Consider the following 25,831-nt stretch of genomic DNA (forward strand, 5'->3'; position numbering starts at 1 on the left):
CAAAGAAGCGTACGACATAATACCAATTGCAACTTTCTCGTAAAACAGTGCAAGGTGAATAGAAATTTACGATGCCGAGTTATAATTCGACAAACGGAACGGAGCCGACGAGACGAGATCGCCGTCGCGCGACATCGGAGACGGCAAGAAGGGATGTGATACAAGTTAGTGGTACAACAACGATGAGGATAAAAAAGGGACTTGGACGAGAATGCGAAGCGACAAGAAGCTACTGAACGAGCAAAGGCCCAGGGTCTAAGAACCGATAACTTGGCCGGAGTATTCTCGACGGGTTAATCTACGTCGGTCAGTTCGACCGAAATGAACGTTCATCGCGACGGATTACGGGGTAACGAGGGATTCACGTCGGACGTGACGTAGCTTGATAAAATATGCATTGCATCGGCGAAGCAGCTGTGGAGCAACCGAGGGATTACAGGACCGCTGTAAAATGTAATTCATGATCGCGCTATAAGAAAACACGCCGCGCCGCCCGCGCGAGAATAATGGGTGATTAGTGAAGCGCTAAATCTAATGAGTTTTATCAAAATTTAACGCTGTGTATAATGCAAATCACGGTATATCAATTATATTCTTGTACTCAAGCCTCTCGAAATCTTCAACGTAAGCGCAACCGGAGGATCACGGAGGGAAATAACCGAGTCCGCGAAGAAGGAAGAAATTATTATCTTGATGGTATATTTTAAAATTCAACAATTTGCTATGATATAATTATAACAGGCTTGTTCTTTGTACAAATTATACGTCGGAGTGTGTGTAGTGTGTGACGATGTAATTTGGACGCACGTTTAAAAAAGAACGTCTACAATCTAGAATTCATACTCCCCGCTTATAGTCGATTTGCATTTCAAATTATATTTGAAGAGCATCCTCGTTCTCGCGCGGAAAGAAGAATTTCCTTTGGAAAGACGAATTTACACGTGTCGCATCTCAAACGGCGAAGTAAAAAAGGAATGCGAGCCGCGCTCTGCAGTTTATTTCCAGAATAATGTGGGAATTATAAAATTCATAGCGGTATCGTATATCAGAGAGAGAGAGAGAGAGAGAGAGAGAGAGAGAGAGAGAGAAAGTGTCGGGGAAAACAAAATCATATTAATCTCGCAGCCACTTATTTGCTCGAAACTTTCGAACGAATCTCCTAAGTTTATGCTCGAACGCAGGTTAATATTCCCCGTAATTTATTATCGTGATACCGTGCAAGGGTTCTCAGGGTCAAGACCCGGGGTCTTCGGAACCTTTCTCAAGTTTCAGCAAAACATAGTGCTGCAATTCGTACCGTCTTTCTCCTTGAATGAGGATACTTCCAACGGGGAGATGAACCCTTGGGAACTCCTCGTAGCCCACTTTCCTATGAACAGCTCCCTCGTTCGTATCTGGAAAACGTGCAACATATGACAGCTACGGTTTTCAAGGAACATCTATCTTCCGTATCTGTCAGTAAAGATCGTAAGCCGTCTACCTTGTACCTTAAAATTCAACACAAAACTTCAAAAAACATCTAACAATCATCTGAAAGGTTAAGACGTCTTTTTAATATTTGTGTTACACGGGAATGTGCACAACTGTGTAAGACAGAACGTCTAATAATATTCGAAATATATGACAAATCATTATATATCATTATATATCATTAGGATATTTTTGTTTGAAAATTGTATCAGAGAGATTTAATCTAATAAAAAAATTTTCCTACAATAAGTTTTCCTAATATTTTTAGAAATTTACAATTTTGTTAATAAATCGCTATATAAAAAAAGAAAATTGAAAGAATTTGAAAAATATATCAGTTACAATATAACATTAGACACAAGAGCCTTAAAAAATTTTTATCTTTCATAAAAATTTTAATTATAATTAATATTTTCATGAAAATATTGAAAACCATGTTAGTTGGTTTGTAAATTTAATTTCATTTTAATTTAAATCTATCTATCTGATTTTCCAAATAATATAAAAAAATAAATTTTTAATTAAAATTTTTAATTCTTCTTTAAATTTCGATAACTTTTTACTACTATTGTATAGCCGATACATCTTTAAATATTTATTTTATAAACCATATTCTACTTTTTACGGCATTTTATCGATAAATTAAATTTATACTTTTGTTAGAATTATATGTTGGAATAATATATATCATATTATATATTAATTTTCGATTACATTTGAGAGAACCAGCCTATGTATGCAAGAAAATAACGTGCAGAGGTAAAGTTAAAACGAGATAAGAAGAGCCATGGTAGCTCATGGATTGAAAGTAGTACGAGTAAGCGAATAAATCGGACGTAAGGAGGTCAAGATTTCCCTGAATCCCTACTTTCAAGTAGATGATGGCCGTGTCGCAAAAGATGTGGCTTTGCAAAAGGTAAAAAGCTGTCTTACTCGGGGACGAATGCGAAACAGGTTGGCGGTTACCAGTAAAAGCATCAAAACCATCTGTGTAACATGGTCACGTTACAGCCCGACTTTCGCGTAATTCGGGAGAAATAAAATTTTTTTGTATTATGTTCTTTGAATGGATTTATCCGTCTATTTCTACCTGAAATCCTAATTAATCTCTCGTTACGTGCACGTATTACGAGTTGATGCCTGGAGGATAATTAACAGAAAAAGCAGCGTTCCTATGCGGCTTTTCTCATCAATCGTGGCTTTTACACTTGCTTTCCTGCTAAAATTTCAAAACAAGTTTCTCAACTTTAAGTTTACGCTTGTAAATTTACAAGTACAAGTTAAAGATATATATATATATATATATATAGAATTAATTTAAAATCGTAAAAATAAGCGGTTATGCGAAATAAAATTTTGAGCGTTAATAATTCTTCCTCCCGAGAAATCCGCATGGCTTGGCGAGATTAGATCGTAATATATACATGTGCTCTGCCCTGCATTAGACGTTGATGTTAACTCGGAGTTAAATCGCGAAACGTTAAGTGGAAATCCTTACAATGCAGTCGGGCGAGAGCCGAGCTCCGAAAATTCTGAAATTCTGGCATTCGGGATGCATACATTTCACGTATGCGCGTATTACAATAACATACGTAACTTAACGTTCATCTCGGAATTAACATGTGTAGAGCGGGCAAAAAGCACGTTGAGGAAACACGTCAGGGACATTTCCTTGATGTCTAACGGGCATCCTACTAGAGAGATGGTGAGATTCTGCTCTGTTCTGCGTGCTTCTTCCTTTCTCTCCCTCAACCTCTTTCTCTCTCGCGCGCTCTTTCGCCTTTGGCGGTAACAATGTTCCGGCGAATTGCAACTGCCTGCTACACGTACACATCTACCTACAAGAATGTGAATACAAGACAATGTATGCTTGAGAAGTCGAGAAATGTCTTTCTATGCGAGACGGGCCAGTTGCCTGAGTATCGTAAATTCAAAAATTCAGCGAAGAAAACTTAAACTATTTTTTGAGAGATGGAGGAATATTATAATTTCGAGCGATAAATATCGCGATATGTCGCAAAGAGAAAAATTTGATTGTGATCTACGATAATAAAAATTATGATTAATATTTCCGGAAGAACGGAACGGAATTTAAAGTCGATAATATTTCGATAAAATGACGTTTTATCGCTCTGCCATTTCTCCCAAAGGGAAATATATTTTATTTGAAAGACATTTTCAAATTTTTGACACGCCAATGTAAAATTGCAGGTGACGAGATAACCTGCGTGAAATCGTAAAGGCAGAGGAAGAACAATAGGAACGGAAGTAAAAGCGACGAGGGGAAGAAGCGATGTGGCGAGAGAAATGCGATCGAATTGCGGGAGGAACTTCGTTCTGAACTTTATCTTTGAAGAATAGAATGGAGGAATTGAAACGTCGGATGTGTACGTACGGCAGACCGAAACGAAAAACACACTCGGCATTTCTTTCAAGGCAAGATCAAACTCGGATCCGATCAGATCTCTACAAGAAAGGCTGAAACTCCATTTGAACGAACAATAATCCGTGCACGGCTTTCACGCGTCTACAATTGTACGAAGAACAAAAAGGTGGAACGCGCACTCAGCATTTGCCTCGTATTATTGCCTTGTAGTTTATACAAGGGCAAATTTTATTATCGATATTACGATCTTTACGACTGTAAGCATCGTAAATGCGCTCGGACGTCATCTTCGGACGCAGACGCGTTTGTCTTTGTAATATCCGCCGCTGGCCCTTAAAAACGAATAGCCTGTCGAACTGGGTCACAGCGAAAAAATATTTCCTTGCTCATTAATTTTATTACCATCTTGTTCTATATCTCGAGCGAAAAATCTTGTCAATTTCCACGTCGCTTATGCGGCCACGACGGCTCATAAATGTATTATTCTCTTCACAGATCGCATTAATGCGCAGCCAAGCGGAAAATTTCAGGCCGGATTTTTATTCAAAATTACAAAGAGAGTTCATTCCAACATTTTAACATCTCTCTTGTGAATATAAAATTATATAAAAATCCACATCCGACATCTGATCTATTGTTATTAAGACCATTAGGGAATTTATGCGAGAACTCGCATAAATATGGAAATTTAGAGTCTCCATCATTATCGTCATCATTATCCATCCTTCTCACATTTCGGCCGTTTGCCATTGCGAGCGGGCACGTACCAAATCACGAGGAATTCAACTTATTGCAAAATTTCTGTAACGTTACACGGCAACTTTATCTGCGATCTCATCTCCTAACGTCTCAAGAGAACGTCGGCTTGAGAACTGTCGAACATGCCAGCCGGGGGGGCGTAAGGATGGAATCGCTCGCGATGGCGCGACTCGAAGAGTCACGGTAATTTCACAGAGAGGAGGAACACTGAACCTGACGTACAACCGTGATTTGACCTTAAGTCGTCTCGCCGAGGATAGCCTGACTGCTGGATATCAGAAAGTAGGATTTCGCGCTGCCGCTTTCATCGCTTTATTGTTCGAACGACGAGCCAATCCTTCCAATCCTCCCGCACGATCTTCCGTCGAATTGCGGAGAGACACGCTTCTCTCTCCCTCCCCTCCCCCCCCCCCCCGGTGGTTTCCGTCTCTGCTTCCTCCCGACAAGCAATCTTCGCTCGTATTCAGTAATACGGATTTTACGATTTGATCTGCTTCTCTCTTTCCACATTTAGCGCGCTCTCGCCTTCGGCGGCCCTTAGAACTCCGGCCATCCGGAGCGGTGCATCAGTCGCGCAAACATGATTTCACTCTATCGCGACTATGATATTATCGTTAGGTCCTATCGCGTCTCTCCTTCGCGTCTCTTCTTCCTCGCTCGAGACATTTTTCCCCTCGGGGTGCACTCCCTCCCCCCCCCCCTCCCCCTCCCCCCGCCGCTCTCGTCTCGTCACGGAAAAGGCTGACGCTGCCTGATCTATTATCCCACGATGCAGCCCGTCTTTATCGCGCGGAGACTTTATCACAAAATTCATGTCGTTCGAGATTTCGAGACACCGAAACGCTTCGTAGTTGCGACTCTCGGAGCAATAATTTCATTTCGACGAACGTAATAATATATTCCACATACTCGCATCATAAGCAGGATTGTTATGTTTTAAACATTTTCGTATTTAAAACAAATGTTTAAAACATACAACAACATGTTGTGGATATTGTGTACTTTTTTAAACAAACGTTCGTTTTTTCAATTTATTTTGAACAAACGTATTTTTTAAAACGTATTTTTTTTAAGAAAATTTCGACATTGATTTTGGAGTAGTGTGCTTATTTTTATTCAATGCTGCGTTTTTATTTCATAAATATTATAAAATAATTATTATATTCATGAAATATAAGTTTGATACTACATATAAAATATTTATATGTTTACATATAACATATAAAATAATAACGAAAACATAAACAAAAATTATATCTTTAGTTTTGTTATTCAGATTATAATATTCGTAGAGTTTTTAATATTTAACAAAGTAATAGATTATTTTTATATTATGATATATAAATAATATTTATTTATATTGGGTTTATTATTTAATTAATATTAGTAATATCATTTGAATTCAGCTCCGATAAATTTTGATAATTGAATTCTCAATTAAATTAAATAATGATTTTAATTAAAATTCTATCTTTATCCATCGATCAGTATTATTAATGTAGACTTTGTTTTAGATACATGGCCATCGTAAATCCATTGAAACCACGTATGGGGAAAAAGGCGACATTGTGCGTTGCAATCGTAATTTGGATCATCGGGGCAATTCTGTCCTTACCAATGCTGCTTTTCTACACGACTTATACTCAGAACTTTATGAACGGCGAGGTCCGCGTCGTCTGTTACAGCGATTGGCCAAACACAGATGACAATGGACTCAGCTACGACGAATATTTGTAAGCCAAACAAATTTTAGTAATCAATAATATTGAATTTGCAAAATTTATTTTCCAATCCCATATATTGTCTAAACTATTTACATCCGCTTGTTTTTTTTTTTTTTTTTTTTTTAATAAAAATTTATTTCCCAATCTAATCGATATTTAAATAAACTTCTTCACGTAGTATTTTCGATTTGATTGATCACGTACAACTGAACAACATTTTTAATTTATTTAAGATCATAAGTATCTCGCAAAAGTCCGCCACGTGTTCGCGTATGGAATAGAATAGCAGTTAATAATGCAATTGCCATATGTCTTTCCTTATAATACACCGACAACGATCGAGCGAGTCGCAAAAGATAAAAAAAACCCCCAACACTTTCCAGAGGTTCGTAAAAGCGTCATCGCCCGCGTACACAATGTATACGCAATGTTAACAACGTCTAACAGTTTATGACCGTTAAAGGATTGCACCTGCCGACCGGTCGACACGTTTCTCGCGCACGCGAGCGTGCAGACACCGCGAATGCGCCATTCACAACCACCGCCGGCACAATTGAGTCCGTCACTTCATCGTGAGGTGTTTGAAGTACCTCGGCACTACCCGGCGGGACGAAATGAAATGAAGCTAATAATAATAATACCTTCGGACATCGCGGTGCATCGCGAATGTATCGCGTGTCCTCGAAACACTACTCCGATCGCGTCGTCCGATTAAGTCCGAGCTCCGATCGGATTGTAATTACAGAAATGAACAAGATACGAGGCGTGCTCCTTACATTCGCGGCCGTACATGTACGATCGCCTGTTAAGATAGGACGGCGAAAACACGGTTTCGCCGAGAGATAACACAGCCGGCTCGCCGGGAGCGAGCGCGCGCGTTTCCTAATTGAAAGATTCGGACGGTAGCTCGCGGCGCTTTCGTGCATGGCACGTCATGTAGAATCACGCACAGGCGACCCCCTCCCTCTCCCCCCCCCACCCCCTCTTTCCCCCGGCAGCGGGGCTAACCAGGGGAATTCGAGTCCCGATATAGATATGCCGTTTCGAACAGTCGTTCCCCGAATAACTCGCGTCGCTTAATCCAAGTTCACGCGATTCTATCCATCGTTCCCGTAATCCCGATCTAGCCCCAGGAATCTCTCGCGAGCATGCGATCGCGAGAGATTCGTGCGGCCACGCCATATTTCGCGTTTCGTCCGATCGTCTTTATTTACCCGAAGCATAAAAGTGCCATAGTCGATATGTGATGTCGATAGCATCTGCTAAATTGATCTCTCGAAACTCGTTGAGATTCTATAGTTTAGCCGGAGGTTTCCATTAGCGAGAGTTTTCTTTATTTGAGCAGCGGCGGAGAGACGATACGATATTTGCGAGCGATGGCACATAAGAAAACAACAAAGAGAAACATAGAAAAATAGAATGTATATACGCTATACGTACATAATTTCGTTACAAGCCACACCTTATAAAGGTGCGGTTTATAATGAAACTGCATATATACAGGTATAGTTATCATGAAATTATTTAACGTCCCATAATTATATGGTATATAATGCATGGTAAATTAATGAACATTAATTAGTCATAAATCTTGAAATTATTATGATTATAATAGCCTCTGGATTAATTACACAATATTCATAGAAGAAGCTATAATATTTTTGTTAATTTCAAAATAATTTTCAAGTATAGACATATATTTTTTTATTATTAATTTTTGTAATCCAGCTAACATTAAATTGCCGAACTATTCGATTAGTTCTGTTTTTTACATCTAATAAAAACAAAATTCATAAAATATTGCCATTTGATTAGAACATATTGATGTAATAATAGAATAATTAAGAATAGCGATTTCTTACTTTTTTCTTCTTTTATTTACTTTTTCTTAAAAATATCATTGAATAAGATTGGCTTGCATTCTCTTCAAGGCTTTTCAAATGTATCTCTTCTTTTGAACAAAGATTGTGCCGTAGTTTAATCCTCGTGTTAAAAGCAGCGGAAACAAATTTGTATAAATGTCGGCATTATTCCCGGAGAAACGTCGTTTATCGATCGTTCCTCGAAAATTCTACCTCGCTACTGAAACACTTATTCGCCGCCATTAAACGCTGACGATTAAAGCTTTTACGGACTTCTACGGTTTAAATCCGCGTAAAGTATTCTAAATCGGAATTACGCGAATGTAACCCGATGAATTTATACACTCCGGTAGTTTTTATTCGTTCGAAATCAACGGTCCCCGGTTATTCAAAGTTAATACGTGAAAACGGAAATTTCGATTGTTATGTAACAACGACGCCTTGTAATCCGATTCCAACAATCGCGCGATAATCCATTAATAAATTCATTACCGTTTGTTAATAATTCTAATGTGCAAAGTGCGTAATTTAATTGCCATAATTAATATACGCGAGCAGGATTAACGGCAAAAAAACGCGGACGATGTCATCCACATGTACTTACCACCGGCTTTAAAAACCGCGAGATTTTTACGTGGTAATTCACAGTCACCGTGTCTCTTAGCCTTTTCACGCACAAATTGAAACCGATGATTAACCGCGCCAAAAATGATCACATTTTTTTCACTTTTCTTAAAAAAATATCGTTCGCAAATAATATTTTAATTTCGTATCCTTTTAGAAAAAAAATCCTCCTCCTTGCGCTCCGCTTTCGATTTCCGCTTAATGAAGTCGTAACTTACGCGCGCATTTCGCATAACTCATTTAAACGTTCGCTCCTCATAAATTTCGCAGATCCGGTTGTGTCCCGTTTGCTAAAGGTTAATGGCAATTACGTGATTATCATTAGCCGCGTGTGCGCCGACATGTAAATGATTACATACGAGTTTTCGCGTTGAAAACGCGCGCGCTTATCGGCTTAATTCCTCTGTTCAATTACGACTTGATAATGGCATCGATACGCTTTCGTCGGCAAATAACACCAGACGTGTATACACATTCGCCGGTTCATTAGGTCTAATAATATGCGCGCTCGCGTAATATCCGTAATCGATGCACTTAGACGATCGGTCGCGCATTATATTCATTCGGCATTCAATCGGGCGCATTTGGCACGCGCTCTGAAAGCGGTTATACGCCATGGAACAAAAGCATTACCGCCGCGGAACCGCGATATCACCGTTATTTTCGTTCCCCTTTGAACATCACGTGTCCGATCCGCTGTCGCGCCCGTCCGATGTAAATTTATAACGCCGAAAGTGGCCGCGTTACGCGAATGTAACGCGCGGCTTGTGCCTTCGTGAAATATCAACTCCCCCGTAAATTTGATAGTCTGAACCGCAAATTGGGTCATACGCGCGCATAATCGCGAAATATCTGCGGTGAATCTGTCGATGAATTTATCAATGAATTACTCGCTAATCCGTCGTCGCGATCCGAGATCGACGTTACACCCTGAAACGAAAACCTATCCCAACAAGGCCCCTTTCTTTTTCCTTCTTTTTGAATTTCTATTTTTAACTTCCGATTTCAGGTAGACTGTAGTATAGTAATTAAATCTTAAATTATATTTCTGCTAAAGAAACGTGAAGTTAACCGGGAACACAAGATCTTTCCTCTCTGTTTAAGACTCTTGAAGCTCTTAAAGCACAGAGATGCCTTAATTCTCGATGTCAATTTAATAATGAGAGACCACGCCAGAAAGGTCGACTCTAGTTTCCTCAAAGAAAATCGGTGACTAGAAAAGAAAGCGCGGCTCCCAAGATACTTTCGTAGAATAAAATAATTTCTCGATATTACGTATCGCATAAATTTGCTTCCGTGAGCGACGTAGTTGAGTTTAATTGATTTTACAGGTACAACGTTATCTTCATGATATTGACGTACTTTTTACCAATCGGATCTATGACGTTTACCTACGCCAGGGTCGGCCTGGAATTGTGGGGCTCGCAAAGCATCGGGGAGGCCACAGCCAGACAGCTCGAAAACATTCGGAGCAAACGGAGGGTATGTATGAAATGAATTAATATTCGCGCGCATCAGCTCAGACGGTGAAATTGCTTTCGTTCCACGATCGAAAGGTGATTTAATGCAGACAGCAACGTAAAGACGTTTATGTGACGAAGAGATTTTTCTATATTTTTCTTGATTTTTTTTTTTCACCGGCGGTATTTGATCGGAAAGAAGGGTAAACTTTGTCGCCTGACAACCGTTTAACACTCGCTTAATACGAACAAGGAAGGACGAATGTTACTGTAAACTTTATAAACTCGCGTTGGAATTTGTTATATGCTCTCCGTGTGTTCGATGTTGTATAAGTAATTAAAGTGCAGTGTCGTGTCGGCACTTGTAGATCGTATTTACACGACGCGATGCAACTAAGTAATCTCGTGTGCACGCCCTTTATCTCGCTTATCCCCGAAACCTGGCCAAAACCGATATATTCGAACTTATCTTAATTGATTAAGTTTAAATGGAACTTTAGACAATGTCTGTTCACGTTCTAATCTTTTGCACCTACGAAAGGAAAACAAATACCGCCTGTGGTTTTTGCCCCTCCTCCCTCCCGGGAGTTAAATAAATCACGAATATCTCACATTTACAATCAAAAATTTCGCTACACTCCGAGTTTGCAATTTTTGCACAGTTACGCCTGATGATGTTACCTCGTTCTAATGCAATATTCGTTGAAAAATAGTGCAACGCAATATTGCTACGTTGCACGGCGAGGAACTACCGATAGCGATCGCGCGATGCATTTCGCTCATTCCGCTCTGTCATTCGTATCTCATCACGAATTCACGATCTTTTATTTCCTCCCTTATACCGTATCAAGGAATGGCTATTGTAAGTTATTCGCGAACTGTCAATAATTTTCGAGAGTGGCGCGAGTATCCCGCGATCGAACCAGTGTTAAGAAGGTTGCGACGCGCGTTAATAATTATGGTGAATGACGTAAATCCGTAAGATCGATTGCTAGACGTGAGCAATCGGTACGTAATCGCGTAATACACGTACATCAAATCCAGAGGCATGGGGAAACGCATGCGAGCGGCATTAAGATTCGTACGAAGCGATAATATCCCACCGCCTGATGATATTGGCTTTATCCAACCCTCGTAAACTCGGCTTATCGGCTCTATTTTAATGGCCGCGGGGGGGGGGGGGGGGCGCCACGATTTTCTTCCCTTATGAATAACATCCCCCAATAATATCCATGTGGCAATGGGAAACTGTGCTACGCGCAAAAATTCCAAAATACGTCTTTGTCTTTTCTTATCTTAACGGCTTTATGGTAATTTTTACTGTCTGTATGATGAATAAACGAGCGCGCACGAGCGCTTTTCGCAGAGCGTATATAGCTAAAAGCGGTGCCCATTTTACTGTGTTCATAGAATAATCACGTACGGAATGTCTAGATACGCTGCGTATAATTTCTTGAAAAGAGGCAGCTAAATAGATTACAAATGTATTAGTTTTTTTTTGCCGTAGAAACAATAATAATTAATGATTTTATTATACTCGGAAAGCGGGTGATCCAGACTTTCAACTGAGGTATATTACCTTTTATTAAATTCAATAAAAGAAAAAAAATCATCGGACTTAAGAGCAATTGACCGTTTTCTGTTCTAAATAATCAATAATCATTAGATTCCCGTAAATGTCTGTCTCATTTAGGAAAGTTACTACTGATTATTTTTCTCCTCTTTACTTCTTGCGTTCTCCTCATTGAGTGCGGGACGAGGTAGAAAATGTGATTACAACGTGACGGTGCTTCGCTCGACGGTGCCGTTGAGAAAGGCCTTTCCAATTAGTCTTAACCGTGATACAATGTCTATCTGTGAGTTTAACGACGAGGTATAAAGCTCGCACGAGACATACGCGAGACACTTCGTGGCCGGTATTCTGCCAGCACGTACCTCAAAGACGCCGGATTGAACCCGAAGCTTGACTATAAATCGTAATTAGACGAGTTTCCGGTCTGCACATTCGCGCCATCAAGACCCTCTATTTCCGACGCTTTGACTTTAACTCGCTACCCAACTACTTTTGGTCAATAAAGTTTGCGGGAGAAAGTTTCTATTCTCCACGGGCAATAACACGGACGACGTTGAGGCGCTTAGTTAATATTTGGCAGGGGCAAAAGAGAAAGAGAAAAAGAGAAGAGTAGCAGCCCCCGGGGAACGATCCCTTTGTTTCAAAGAAAAATACCCGTGTACTCTAACATGATACGAGCAACGGATATCGATTGCCTACAAATGTTTATTGCCTACAACTCGTTTGTGATCTGCGTTCCCGAACATGGTGAAAAACGATTAGGTATAAGTCTACTTTTCAGCTAGCGTCGCTGACCTTATTTTATCTTTCAACAAATATTGAAGCTACAAATTTTTACGGGCGCACGATAAACGTAGCAAAATATCTTTTAACATTTATATATATATATATATATATATATATATATATATATATATATATTTATATATTTATATAATATTATACGCGACATAATCGCAACTAATGATGAAATATTCAAGTAGAAAAATATATAAAAAAAAAATAGTTACTCACTAGAAATTGGCTTTTAATTTAGAAATAATTGTAATATATTTATAAATTTTATACATTTTTTTTCAAAATCTCTTTAGAGACACGTGACATTTATTATAAAAATTGATGTCGACTTGAAGATTATTAAATTCATTCATAGTTGAAAGATTTATTGATTTCTATAGTGAAAATTCAAAAGAAGTATTTAACATTGAAAATTATTAATTTCCCTGAGACTAGAGTGGAACATCGTACAATAATAACATAAATTTAATCAGTAATTAATTATCGCAATCACGTTGCCTTTTCGTTAAGAATACATTCAAAAACGTCGAAGCGATAATGAAAATAATAAAGGTAATTGCAAGCAAAACTCAAAGCAAAACTCTCGCTCTGTGGAAAATGAATAAACTATGACTTGTTTTATCGTTTGAATTTTAATTGCTTTCTATTCTCACACTTGTTTTTAATTATAGTTTTTAATTTACGAAATTCTAAGCTTTCTTTGCTTTTACAAAAAGCGAAAATTGCTTTTACGTTATATCGCCTAGTTTGAACAACATGTCAAACCACCTCGTGTCCTCGTAAAATATTCGTCAAAGTGCCGTTTTAAAAAATTTATAAATATTCATCGTTGTTCTGGTAATCGATCAAAAAATAAAGGAGGAGGGGGGAAACGCGCATTTAATTGAAAGATACGCGTAACAGGAAGGAGGAGTATAATTTGGCTGCGCGGAGAATCGAAGCGGGCCTCGTTCTCGGCGTGTTTCAATGGGAATGCATTGGATTTCGATTAGACGACAAAAGGCGTCCGCTCTGGCACATTCGGAATCGCTGCTCCATTCCGTCACGTACGTATCGACGCAATGTTCCATCCGCATGCGGATTATCTCCATGTCCATTACAGAACTACCCGCGTGCAAGTATGAGTTCCGGTGTACGACATGTGGATAAACGGCCCGTATAGCTCACGGCCGGCGTATTATAACGTTACCAACAATTATCGTAATGAAAATGTTGTACTGTAACTTTGTTTGACGTGCACGTAATTCGGGCATTTCCGGAAAGTTCCGTTATTAAATTTTGTTAAAGCCTATTTAAAGCGCGCGCGCGCGCGCGCGCGCGCGCGCGCGCGAGAGAGAGAGAGAGAGAGAGAGAGAGAGAGAGAGAGAGAGAGAGAGAGAGAGAGAGAGAGAATATTCTCTATTCGATGCCGGTCGATTTAGTCAAATTACGCGAACGCCTTCCGCGTTTAAATTTACGAATACGAATACGGCGCGAAGCCGAAGCCGCCGAATGCGAACCTTCAGCCTTATTATATTGTCGTTGTGTCTCATTCATTTTTCAGTAAGTGTACCGCGCAGAGAAGTGCACGTGGTAATTTAAAAAGCTGTCTGCGATGCGACATTTTTAAATGCACACAAAGTGCGGTACGCCTGAAACATAAACCCCGAAGAGGGAAAGTACTCAAACTCTTCGGAGTGTATACGCGTGTTACTCTTAAACTTAAAATGTAAATGTACGTCTGAAGTACATACATTACGTGCAACTTTGGCTTTTGCAAGGGGAATATTACCTCCTGTGCCTTTTGTTATGTTTATATGATGATTGATTCAAGTCTATTAACAATTATCACTTGAATGTTGTATCGAAAGGAATATCAAATAAATAAACAAAATCTTGAAACAAAATGATTCGATACAGTTACAGTTTTATTAAAAAAACAACTGCAAGTATAATTAATTGTTGAATCAATTAATTGTTGAATTGTGAGGAATAAAAGTCGAAGTATATCTCAAGACAAAGTTTATTTAAGCTTCTTAAATGAATCGTGATTGTAAATACACCGTAATGAAAATTGATTATCAAGATCTATTTATTAAATCTCCTTATCATATCTCAAGCTTTCCGTTAAATTTTCTTGAGAAAATGGAAACCTTGACTATAAATGTGAGGTCCTTAATGCTTCGCACGTTTGCGGAAAATGAGAACGATAAGAATCCAATTTTGTCATCCCTTGGAACGTGGAACGGTTAAACAATAATATTTAATTAATTTGTCCTGAGGAAATAAAGGATGAGATAGATAATGCTCATCCTTTAGATGTCGAAATACTTGCGATACGGCGAAATACTGGCAACATAAATAGCCTCTCGTTTAGTTTACAATGATAATATTATTATTGTTATTATTATTGTTATTATTATTATTATTATTATTGTTGTTGTTGTTGTTGTTGTTGTTGTTGTTATTATTATATATCTTGCAAGAGGAACAAGGAAGATCTTTGAGATCGTGTCAAATTCGCTGGTTTCACGTCGGGAAAATGCAAGGAACGGACGACTTGGACGACTAAGGTATGAATGCGCGCGCTACTACAAATTCGCGAGAATAATAGAGAAACTAACACAGTGTGACTGGTAGTGAAGTCTGACATTTCGAGGAAGAAAGGAGACGTCGGGATAATGTGACCAGTCGTCGGGACGCAAACACGCTCGGGCGATCTACTTTTCTTGGCCTTAATTATACCTACCCGGCGGCAGCGGGGTATCATTCTCTTTCCGGATAAGAAAACGGCAAATGAACCCACGTCCCAGCCGTGGGCCGAATTATATAAGATCGAATCCCTCGGTCCTTTCTGTTATTCCGCAACTATAACGACGAAGGGAGCAATTCTTCTGATTCCTTCGCCGCGGGAATCAGCAGCGATGAAATCTGCCCCCTAATTCCCTTTTGGCATCCGTCCCTTTTCTGCATTTCGGGTTGACTTTGCGGTTTCTTCCCTTATGAAAAGACGCAATTAAACATGGATGATTAGTCGTCACCTGATTCCAAAATGACGTCTTTTTCGAGTCGATTTATACGTTTCAAGACGAGAGATTTTGCGAGCAGTTTTATGTTACGTACGTATCGCGTATAATAATGTACATTAGCTTTCCCAGCTTTTTATCGATTTATCTATTCAGCAGTTTCGCGGATTTAAAAAAGAGAGGGTAACGCCGAAAATATATGGAATATATAATACAATAAAAAGGAAGAAGAGAAAAAAATAAATTATTACAAGGCAGGGCTACTCAAAATTCATTGCCGCGAACAAAACGCCGGCGCGATTATACGTGGATTTTTCTAGCAAGAGAGAAAAATGCAAATTCTTATCGTAGAAATAGCGTAGAAGCAACAAAACTGTGCGCTGGATGTCTATCTCAAAGCTTTGCAAACACTTGCCGAAGCTCGGGCATAAATATTCGGAGGGAATATCACGGTCCGCTGCGCTAAAGCGATTTTTCCAACATGTTTGCGCCGAAATACCAGAGCTATCTTTTTGAATACAAATTGATGAGCGGTATTCATTATTGTAAATTGTAATCGAATCAGTAACCGCTGGATACACAACGGTTAGTATATCTAACGCAAATCGCGTGAGAAAAATATAAATCTGCTTTTTTTAATCATCCAAGGAAAATAATGAAGTACAGCTCGTAACTATCTATCGGGAAATCCAATTTAAGTTATTTCTCAAATAACCATCGTCTACAAGCTGTCCCCAACTGATTACGAGAACTATACCTGCGAAGTTGAGTAGGTCGTTAATTTCAACGAAAAGGAGAGAATTCCTCTCCGTATGGACAAAAAGCGCAGTATAAGCGCGAAGAAGGGAAGCTAACAATAAAATGAAATTGAATCTCTCGCGATAATAACAAAAAAAAAAAAAAAAAACGATCGGAGGAATCGATAAGTTACGGACACCGTTATCGCGGCTCTAATCATCCGTACAATTCTTTGCAGAAAATGCTCGTACTCAAAGGAACCCGCGTTGCAGTTCGTTGCAAATTACCGTTGAAAATTAACTCTAAGTGGGAAACTGTACTGTTGAAACAATCGATAGCTTTATTTTCACACTGCGCTAATAATTAGTCGCATCATGTCGATGCGTTTCACAGAATATTAAATACGGGAAATCCCCCTCGTTACCACATTTACCCGCAACATGCGGGATACGCGTGCGAATCTAACAGGTGTTTTCATTAAAATCATTTGACGGCATAAAATCAAAACGTTACACATTTATATAATACATTTATTTAATACATCTATTGTTATTTATTATAAAATAATAATGATCATTTACATATATTAAAATGACCAGAATGTAATCTCCTGAGTTTAATTAAATATGAAATGCGTAAGCTGATTATCCTCTTATCATTACGTTATCCCAACAATATAATTTGCAGCAATGATTACAGATTATGTAACAGCAGCTGTCTGCGATTTTTACAACAGAAATCTTGAATTACGACAGGTGGATTGTAATTTATTCCTACTTTTAAATTTTTCGTGGTTTTTATATTATAAAATGTACATTACGTGATGAATAAACTTTTTTTTATCGAATAAAATTGTTGAGATATTGAAAGTCTCTTCGTTTTCCTTGTCTTTATTTTGAAAGAGACTCCAAATGGCAAATTAATCGTGGAGAAACGACTGCTCTTTTATATCCTGGCTGATATAAACTTTTTTTACATTTCAGGTCGTAAAAATGATGATAGTCGTAGTAGTAATATTCGCGGTGTGCTGGCTTCCGTTTCATATGTACTTCATAGTAACGTCCTATCTGCCAGAAATTACAAATGAACCGTACATCCAAGAGGTATTTCTGGGCATATACTGGCTGGCGATGTCCAACAGCATGTATAACCCTATAATTTATTGTTGGATGAATACCAGGTAAGATTTCATGTTTTTCTATTCGTAAACACGACCGTTTTTTTTTTTCTTGCCCCGTCGTTCGCAGTAACATCTCTCGAGATGTGTCGGAATATACCGTAGTTTTGAGATGCTGTAACACAATTTTCTTCTATTACACGGCGCGACGGCGCACTCGGTGATCCGAGAGTTATTTCTTAAGAGTACTTGTGCCAATTCAACCGAGTTCGCGAGTAAGCAAATACAATAGATACAGTATCGATACGAATCCTCTCATTTGTTAACAGAGTTCGCGAAAGTTTTCCCCTTCAACATCTCCGGATATCGCGCGGTGCTTGGCTTCGTAAGTTTGCCCAATGCGATACACAAGGATTGACTTAAATTATTCTATGTATAATTAGCGGAGCTACATAAATTAAACACGAATCTCTTTCGTTACCGTTAAAATATCCGAATCGCTCTTGAGGTACATAATTCCTCTCAACGTGAGCTTAAGTTTTCTATTAACTCTCGTTTATACATCGCACGTCCGCCGAAACGTGAACAAACGTAAAGTCTATCAATTTTCAGATTATATCCGCTATCAAGATAAAATAATCACACTGGACGTGTTTAAATGTTCACAACGCTAGAGATCCGTAAAAATAGCTTCGTCGCATTTATTGCGATCTTTAAACGCGCGCTTCAGGCTTTATCTTAAGGCTGTTAATTAAGAAGTCTCACGATTGCCGGCGATTTCGCCGTCGTTCTACCTCGCCGAGAGTGTTTGACGAACTGTCGAGAGTTAATCCATAATATAACTCAGAGAAGATAAGCTCGTCTGACTTTAGAGATACTTGAAGGGGAAGGGGAAGCGGGCGGCCCTCACCCCCTCCCTCTCCCCCAGGTTGTTACAGAACAGGAAGTAACGTCGCCACCATTAGCACGTTTACACAAACGATCAATTCGAATGCTGAATATCCGCGCTAATGGAAACGCGGTCGGCCGGAGACCGAGATTCCGATACATGCAAAATAAGCGATTCATCGTATCATCGTAGACTAGGTAGGACTATGGGATCGCGGGGAGGCCGGGTTGTTTTGAAATCTGTGTGTTACCGGCGCGCGGTGAACGTCGCTGATCGATCGATCGTCCATCGAGAAAAGCCGCGCGAATCTTCGGAGAGCAATCGAAATAATTTCGCTTCGCCCGCAAATGGGAATGAGAATGGGGAACGAGAGCCGTTGTCGAGAGGGTCGATCGAACTGTGGCTCGAACCCTCCTTCCTCCTCCCCCCCCCCCTCCCGCATCCTCACCCTGTCTCCTCCCCTCGAACCTCCTCTCTTACACGTCACACGCAGTGTACACGTTTTGTTCCTTACTAACATCGGCATTGTCGCTATTTACGGGCCCGTGAAAAAAAAAAATAAATAAATAAATAAATGTAATGTCAAAAACAATAAAGTGGAAATGTAACGTCGGACGCCTCGCTGCGAGCATTTCGGGGGTATAGCATAGATTTCAATTTTTCGCGTGCTATCGACAGAATATGCTCCTGATCTCATAAATATTCATGCACAACGCGATACGCGGTTATCATTCTGTTTCCGCGTTCGAACCACGATCTCATAATGACGACGAACAATAATAACGGCGATAGGGCAGCGTAATAATAATTGGATTACGGCCTTCTCGCGGCATTATTCACGGCGTGAATACTTCGCCTCGCGCAATCAGGCGACCTTGGTGGCCGGTCTCTTAAAAGATCTCTTTCCTTTCATAAAATCATATCATGAAAACAATATGAGCTATATATGAGAAAACTTCACATACTGCCGTATTTCAACTTCCTTCTACGGGAAGAAAAATTGTAAAAACAAAATGTGCGACACTTGAATTATTTCCTTCGGTTGAATGACATCGAGATATTTCCCTTAGGAAAATCATCAAAATTTATTTGGTAACATGCACAGGACGATGAATTGAGATTATTTTTTCTTCATAAATATCGTGAAAAAATTAATGAAATTTTGCATATTTTATGACGTAGAAGATAGGAACTGTTAAACTGAAATAGTATAAATAGGATAAATCTTGAATTGAATAATTTCAATAAATTCGTTAATATTTATATCTTCAGAGAATATTCAACAATTCTTCCCTATCAATATTCTTTAAGTGCGAAGAATACAAATTATTCGAGTCAAAGTTAGCCATGATAAAATGATGAGCTTTTTCACAACAATTTTAAGAATTAATCTCGCTCATTCGTTTCCAACATGTTCCATCGATTTCCAACGTGTTTTGTGCGTCGCAGATTTCGCCGTGGCTTCGCCCAGTTCTTCTTCTGGTGCCCGTGGGTGCGAGTGACGGCGGAGCCGTCTCTGTCGCGTTCGGAGGCTGTGACGTCCAGGTACAGCTGCACCGGTAGCCCGGACATGCACACCAGAATATCGCGGAATGGTACGTGCACCCTCTCGGAGCGCACTTGCACCACCGGCTCCACAACGCCTAGGAGCGAGTCAGAGCCTCATCTCGAGGACGCTGACCCAGTCCAGGGGGACGCGCACCCATCATCCATAGATTTGCGCCATTTGGTCCCCGACATCCTCGCCAACGTCGATCGTGGCAATGTTGTCGCGTCCACAGATTGCACCTCGCACTGACTCACTCGCACAAAATTTCTTAGATCTTATCGTCTTGCCTTCGTGTATCCGAATAGTACACTCGCTCAATATGGCGGATCGAAGATATCGCCTCGCGCGTTAAATTATTTGCGTATCTAACACGGAGCGTTAATATAAATGTAAAAATTTGTTTCGCCGATTTTTGATATAAAAATCGTTTACGCAATGTCGTGTACGATGACACAATTCGACGCGAGGTGAGAATCGAATATATTTAGTGTTAAATATGTAGCGCAGATGTACGGGACCGTTCGTTTTGCATTTACTCCGTGGTTTCGTATCGATCACGGTATGGCAAACCAGACGGTACGGCAAACCAGACGGGAAGTAATAAACGCGAAACGCGGAAAATAAACTATGATTGCATGTTTGTTGTTCGTTAACTCGCGAAGGAAAATATTTTATTACAAGATCAAGAATTAAGCTTTTGAATATCTAAAAGTGAATAAATTCACTTAACGAATGCAAAAGAATCTTAGAATTTGCATATTAATTCGCTCGATAAGATTAATTCTTGATGGCAAAAGATGTTGTGAAGAAAAGAAACATTTAGCAGATATAATTTTAGCGTGTTATTTATCATGACATTTTAACTGAATAGACATGTTTTGCCTTATTATAGTTATAAATACTGATATCATGATTTTTTTTTTCTTTTTTTTTTTCAATTACATCTTCACGAACATCCGTTGATGAATTTACTTTTCCTCAGACACTCCCATACCATTGAATTTGCCATTTAAGTACGTGTACATCGCTTTAGTTATGTTGTACGTTATGCTTTCACACATGTTGATTTTAAAGCGGCACGCAATAAAAAGTAACAGTACGCTCCTTTAGATCCTCCCGTTTGATTTTTAATACACGACAACGGACTCGACGACTCGCACGAATTTACACCCGAACACGGTTACGCGTACGGTTAAACTCAACGGCACGGAACGGCGCTATTAATCACCGTAGTATAATTGGATGCAGCACGATACGCAGCAATCGATGTATCGATGCAAACAAGCCCTATTTCTAATTCGGTAGGCACGGTGCGAATACCGCTGCACCTGCAATCAATGAGAGGCGGAAACGACCGGCTGTTGGCTCATCATCGCGGCCATGGCAAAAAGTGGAGGACCTCGCAGACCAGAGGACACGTGTCCTGACAGGAGGAGGAAAACTCTCAGCAACAACGAGTACACACCTGGATATGAAAATATCTAGTCCTCTTTAATGCCCGGCACTTTTCGCCGGCCGACCGGCACGACGGTCGGCACGCTCGCATCCCGCGATCCTGGGATTTACAGGTTCCTGGAAAGGGATCGATTTCCCTCCCGTTCTCAAGCTAGTCCTTGTAACGAGCCAAAGACGCAATTTACTACGTCTCGAAAACTCTGATCAAGTTTTTCTCTCTCTAGTCACGCGCGAAGAATGTTAATCGTGAAGAAAGATATCTGTGTTATTACATTATGCGAAATGTAATTTAAAAGAATAATTACGTTGACTATCATTAAATTATCTCTATTTACCACTCGTAGTTATCTCTAAACAAAATCGACGGACCAAGGTATTCTATCTACTGCAGTCTCTCCGTAGCGTTAATACGCGGTGTTTTTCAAAAGTGAGCGCATCAAGATTCGCGTTTAATCGATGTTAGAAAAGTGTAACGTTTAAATCTAAGGAATAATGATTTATAATTTCGTGACATCATCGATGTAATTGTCGTGTTCCTATCGCATGTACTTATTCTTCCAAAGAGAAAACTAAAAGATCCAAGACTAAGGCTCAGAGTTTTTGTTTAAAGATAAGGTAACTTCTTCAATCAATAAGCCTAAGAATTAAAAAATAAAATTTACGTATAAGTAAAAAATATAAAATTTCATATATATATATATATATAGTTATATACATACATCACTTTACAGCCAACTTCAATCTTTTTGTTAATAAAATTAGTCACTGTAAATTATGTGAATATATTGAACGCGTACTAGATGTGGTTGTGAACATAGATAATCTGCAGTAAGATTACTAACAAAACTTATGATATTATTTTATATTATATATTTTTGAGAATTTCAATCGTTTTATTTTTTTATCGAATAAATCTTAGAATAATATAAATTGACATTCAAAGTTATTAATATCGCGATCGGTTTTATCTTTTCAAATTAAAGATAAAATCCTGTTATATTTTCATTGAGAAATTACCTAGTTATTTTTTTCTTTATCTATTATTGTGTATATTGTTGCAATTAAGATTTATTTTAATCTGCTTTCTTTTGATATGGCCTTCTCATTCTATGTATTTATTCGGTTTTAACGGAAGATAAACGAAACAACGTTAATGAACTCGAGAAAAATGTGTGTGTAATATCTTTATAACTCATGTTCCTTTTAGATTTTCAGATGTTGTTGGAGCAAGAAATACTCTGGGAAAACAAACGCTTTTTAAGATACGATTTAGGGGTGTACATAATACACGTCGTATAATAATGTAACTCTACAGTTAATGTACATAATTAAAGAAATATTCAAAATCATGATTATTTACGAATAAGAGAATAATCAATGCAGCTGAAAAGATCACATTTACCAGAAAATAGAAGCGCAATTCATCTCTTTGAACGGTCCAAAGCAACTCTGTAACTCATTAATGACGCACATGAAATAATAAACAGGATATCACCGATATCGAGAAATTTTTCATACCACCATCATTGTGATATTTATAACTCGCTTTTGTACTATTCATTCTAGCTATCTCTATCTACATAAAAACTCGTTTTAAATAAAAATAAATGGGTAAAAATTTTATTTGGCATTTTTCTCAAAAATGTAAATTCTATCGCGATCAGAGAGAAGAGAGAGAGAGAGAGAGATATTTGCGAGATTGAAATATAAATCATATATTTTAAAATATTCAAGATGATCATCTTTGATCATCGAATGAATTGTTTTTTCTTATGAAAAATGAAACTGAAGCTCATAATGGAAGAATTATAGCTATATATTAATGTAACATATATATATTTCTTATCATATCAGAGACCAGTTAAAAAATAAGCAAAAATATAAGCAACGTGATAGAGTAATTGAATGATATTCCAAACTGCGCTAATAAGATAGCGACTGAATGTAACGCAAAGAGATGTAAACTCCATAGAATCACGCAAAAAAACGGTTCGTACGAATGGAATATTCGTTCTCTTTGTTCATTCGGTATCATATAGTTTGACGTACCTGTGACCGTGTATCTGATAGTCTATTATAATTGTATTCTGGAAAATGCATAAATAAAACATCCTATTTTTATATAGCTGCACTTTAAATCCATGTCTTGACGAACTGACATTAAGAAGAGAAATATTGAAACACAAATGGTTTCCGTTATTAAAATAATCTATTCTCGGAATTATTATATGTGACTTACGTTTATTTCCTTTGAATATTTATTCAAGGAAAGGATAAAATAATCTTTTTAGTTCATCTCGTCAATGATCAAAGAAAGAAGTCATATGCAGAAAATAGTACATTATCGTTTCTATAAATAAAGAGTGGATGTGGTAGTTTATCTTTTTACTTATAATTTTATTTATAAAGAAAAATATAAATGTGATGAAAGGAATAACAGGATATTCAAATACCACACTACTAATTCAGATAATCAGTTTTATGTACATGTTGTAAATTATATGATAGAGAACGTATAAATAAGCACGTTGAAATTCTTTCATGTAAACACCGTGCATTTATTTCAGTTAATATAAATATTAATTTGTATGTGCGCTATATACGTGTTACTTTCACGGCCGATAAGTTAAATGTACTTTACCTTTACATTTGTTAATTTTTTCCCAAGCCGAAAAATTAAATGTTTTTACGTCCATTTTGTCGATGTACAGCTTTCCCTGAAAAAAACAGGAAGATTACCTTCTACATAAATTACTTTTTATTCCGCTTATTCTTCGTGTTTCTAGTGCTATATGAATATATACGCATTTCCCTTCCCCCTAACTCTTACCTGTAGATGATCGTATTCGTGTTGCGCTATTCTAGCGGCCCATCCACGTGCTCTCCATGTGAACTGTTCAGCGGAAGCGTTCAAAGCCGTAATTTCTATTTCATAAGCTCTGGGTACAGCAGCGGTAAATCCTCGAATGCTCTCGCATCCCTCGTAAAAAGTGACAGATGTATAATCTATAATTTTTAATTCGGGATTGATAAAAATCGTCATCGGGATGATACTCATTTCCTGAGCCTTCTTGACAGTCTCCTCGATCCCCTTCATGTTCCTCTCCGTGCACTCGATGGCGAATATTTGCCACGGGAGTCCGATTTGAGGTGCAGATAAACCATATGCGTTATATGTCCGCATAACGCTTGTTAAATGTTTGATTAGCTGAATAATTAAAAGTGATGTAATAGTAATATATTTCTACATCTTTTATATTGAATCATAAGATTTTTAACTTCAAATAATAAAAATTATCAGCAACAAATAGATGAAAAAATGTGTGATAAAGTTAATTAAATTATTCGTTGACGCGAAGAAAACTCTTGTACAAAAGTATTTCTTATGTTATTTAAAAAAATATTTTTGCAATTTATAATTACTATTTTAATATTATTAAAAAGAAGTGCAATTGTCCAGCAACAAAAATAGTAATTGATTGATTGGAAAAAATATGTACGTTTGCGATGAGGCAAATAATCATATTTTAATTCACGTGGTACTTATTTCCTTTTGTTAATTTTCGTATCACATAATTTTTGTGTTTCGAATTTATTTTTATTTCTAAAAAAATCATAACATTTTCCTTAAAAATTGTACATTTATATTTTCTCGTAAATGTCCATTATTGATATTTTCTCTTTTATTTCAATATTCTGCAGTATTAAATAATTTATCTATTTGTCAATTATATTTGCAAGCATTATGACAAATTTGAACTTGTTTCTCTCAGAGCAGCTCATTACTTTAAGAACATTTTCAAGAATTCAAGCAACCTTATTCGGAAATGAATACCTTTTGAAAGTCCGCCATTCTTACGATTTCTGGTTCTATCTTCATGGCGCAATCGCGTAAAACAGGATCGCCAACTTGACAAACATGCGTGTACGGTAACCTAACGGAGTTCATGTCGAACAGTCGCCCGATTGTTTCCTTCATTTTCAAAAAACTTATGAAACGTTTTTTGACACTGTTTTTTCCAGCATGCAGAGCCGCATTAGCGAAATGATACACTCGAAACATTGTTTCTACACGTGCTCGTATACTACCGTTATATATAATACTACGTAAATTCTAAGATTGAGGTTATTCACTATCTGCCACTGATAGTTTCATTCATGTTTCTCAACCTGATGATGACGAAATACCAAAGCTCCCAGAAAGCATCGAATAAAGTGGAATAAAGTCCATTACCAATAAGTGATTCCGATGTCGGGAGAAACTTGTCCAATGACATAATGATAATGACCGTAGCCGATAAGAAATTATTAAATTTAATAAATTAAAATCTAAATTATTAAATTTTTAATAATTAACTAATTAAACTGAAACAAATATTATTGCAATTGTTGCATTAATCTATTAATTTGTTATTATAAATA

The 25,831-nt window shown here is 38.0% G+C and overlaps 2 protein-coding genes across 6 annotated transcripts in view; one reads left to right on the forward strand and one right to left on the reverse strand.

Annotated features, from left to right (window-relative positions):
• LOC105430029 (tachykinin-like peptides receptor 99D) overlaps positions 1 to 23,534 on the forward strand; it is a 73,437-nt gene extending 49,903 nt beyond the window's left edge. Inside the window, exons 3-8 of one of the 5 annotated variants that reach the window (XR_968172.2) lie at positions 6,130 to 6,348; positions 10,157 to 10,307; positions 17,383 to 17,579; positions 19,855 to 20,000; positions 21,260 to 21,484; positions 22,617 to 23,534. Coding sequence is in view for 4 of the 5 variants with exons in the window: in XM_011643338.2 (XP_011641640.1) it covers positions 6,130 to 6,348; positions 10,157 to 10,307; positions 17,383 to 17,579; positions 19,855 to 20,203 (916 nt within the window). In the remaining variant the exon portion in view is untranslated. Of the gene's footprint in view, positions 1 to 6,129; positions 6,349 to 10,156; positions 10,308 to 17,382; positions 17,580 to 19,854; positions 21,064 to 21,259 lie in introns of those variants that run through there. The other 4 variants (XM_089085225.1, XM_011643339.2, XM_089085224.1 and 1 more) reach the window with 4 other exon arrangements.
• Positions 23,535 to 23,873: 339 nt separating this feature from the next.
• On the reverse strand, positions 23,874 to 25,645 carry LOC105430031 (peptide deformylase, mitochondrial). The gene is made up of 3 exons (XM_011643340.3): positions 25,245 to 25,645; positions 24,240 to 24,617; positions 23,874 to 24,126 (listed from the first exon to the last, which is right to left on the reverse strand). Exons 1-3 carry the CDS (start codon positions 25,470 to 25,472, stop codon positions 24,022 to 24,024), a joined length of 711 nt encoding a protein of 236 aa, XP_011641642.2. The 5' UTR covers positions 25,473 to 25,645; the 3' UTR covers positions 23,874 to 24,021.
• Between the last annotated feature and the right edge of the window lie 186 nt (positions 25,646 to 25,831).

Source organism: Pogonomyrmex barbatus, unplaced genomic scaffold (genome assembly GCF_055798465.1).
Source record: "Pogonomyrmex barbatus isolate J1 unplaced genomic scaffold, ASM5579846v1 scaffold1, whole genome shotgun sequence".
Taxonomy (NCBI): Eukaryota; Metazoa; Arthropoda; class Insecta; order Hymenoptera; family Formicidae; genus Pogonomyrmex; species Pogonomyrmex barbatus.

What these genes read in the sequence shown, in the direction of transcription:
- LOC105430031 (XM_011643340.3), bottom strand. Translation starts at nt 25,472, where the DNA reads ATGTTTCGAGTGTATCATTTCGCTAATGCGGCTCTGCATGCTGGAAAA. An exon ending in GAATGGCGGACTTTCAAAAG is followed by an intron (nt 24,618 to 25,244) that starts GTATTCATTTCC and finishes TTAATTATTCAG; the next exon opens with CTAATCAAACATTTAACAAG. An exon ending in ACGAATACGATCATCTACAG is followed by an intron (nt 24,127 to 24,239) that starts GTAAGAGTTAGG and finishes TGTTTTTTTCAG; the next exon opens with GGAAAGCTGTACATCGACAA.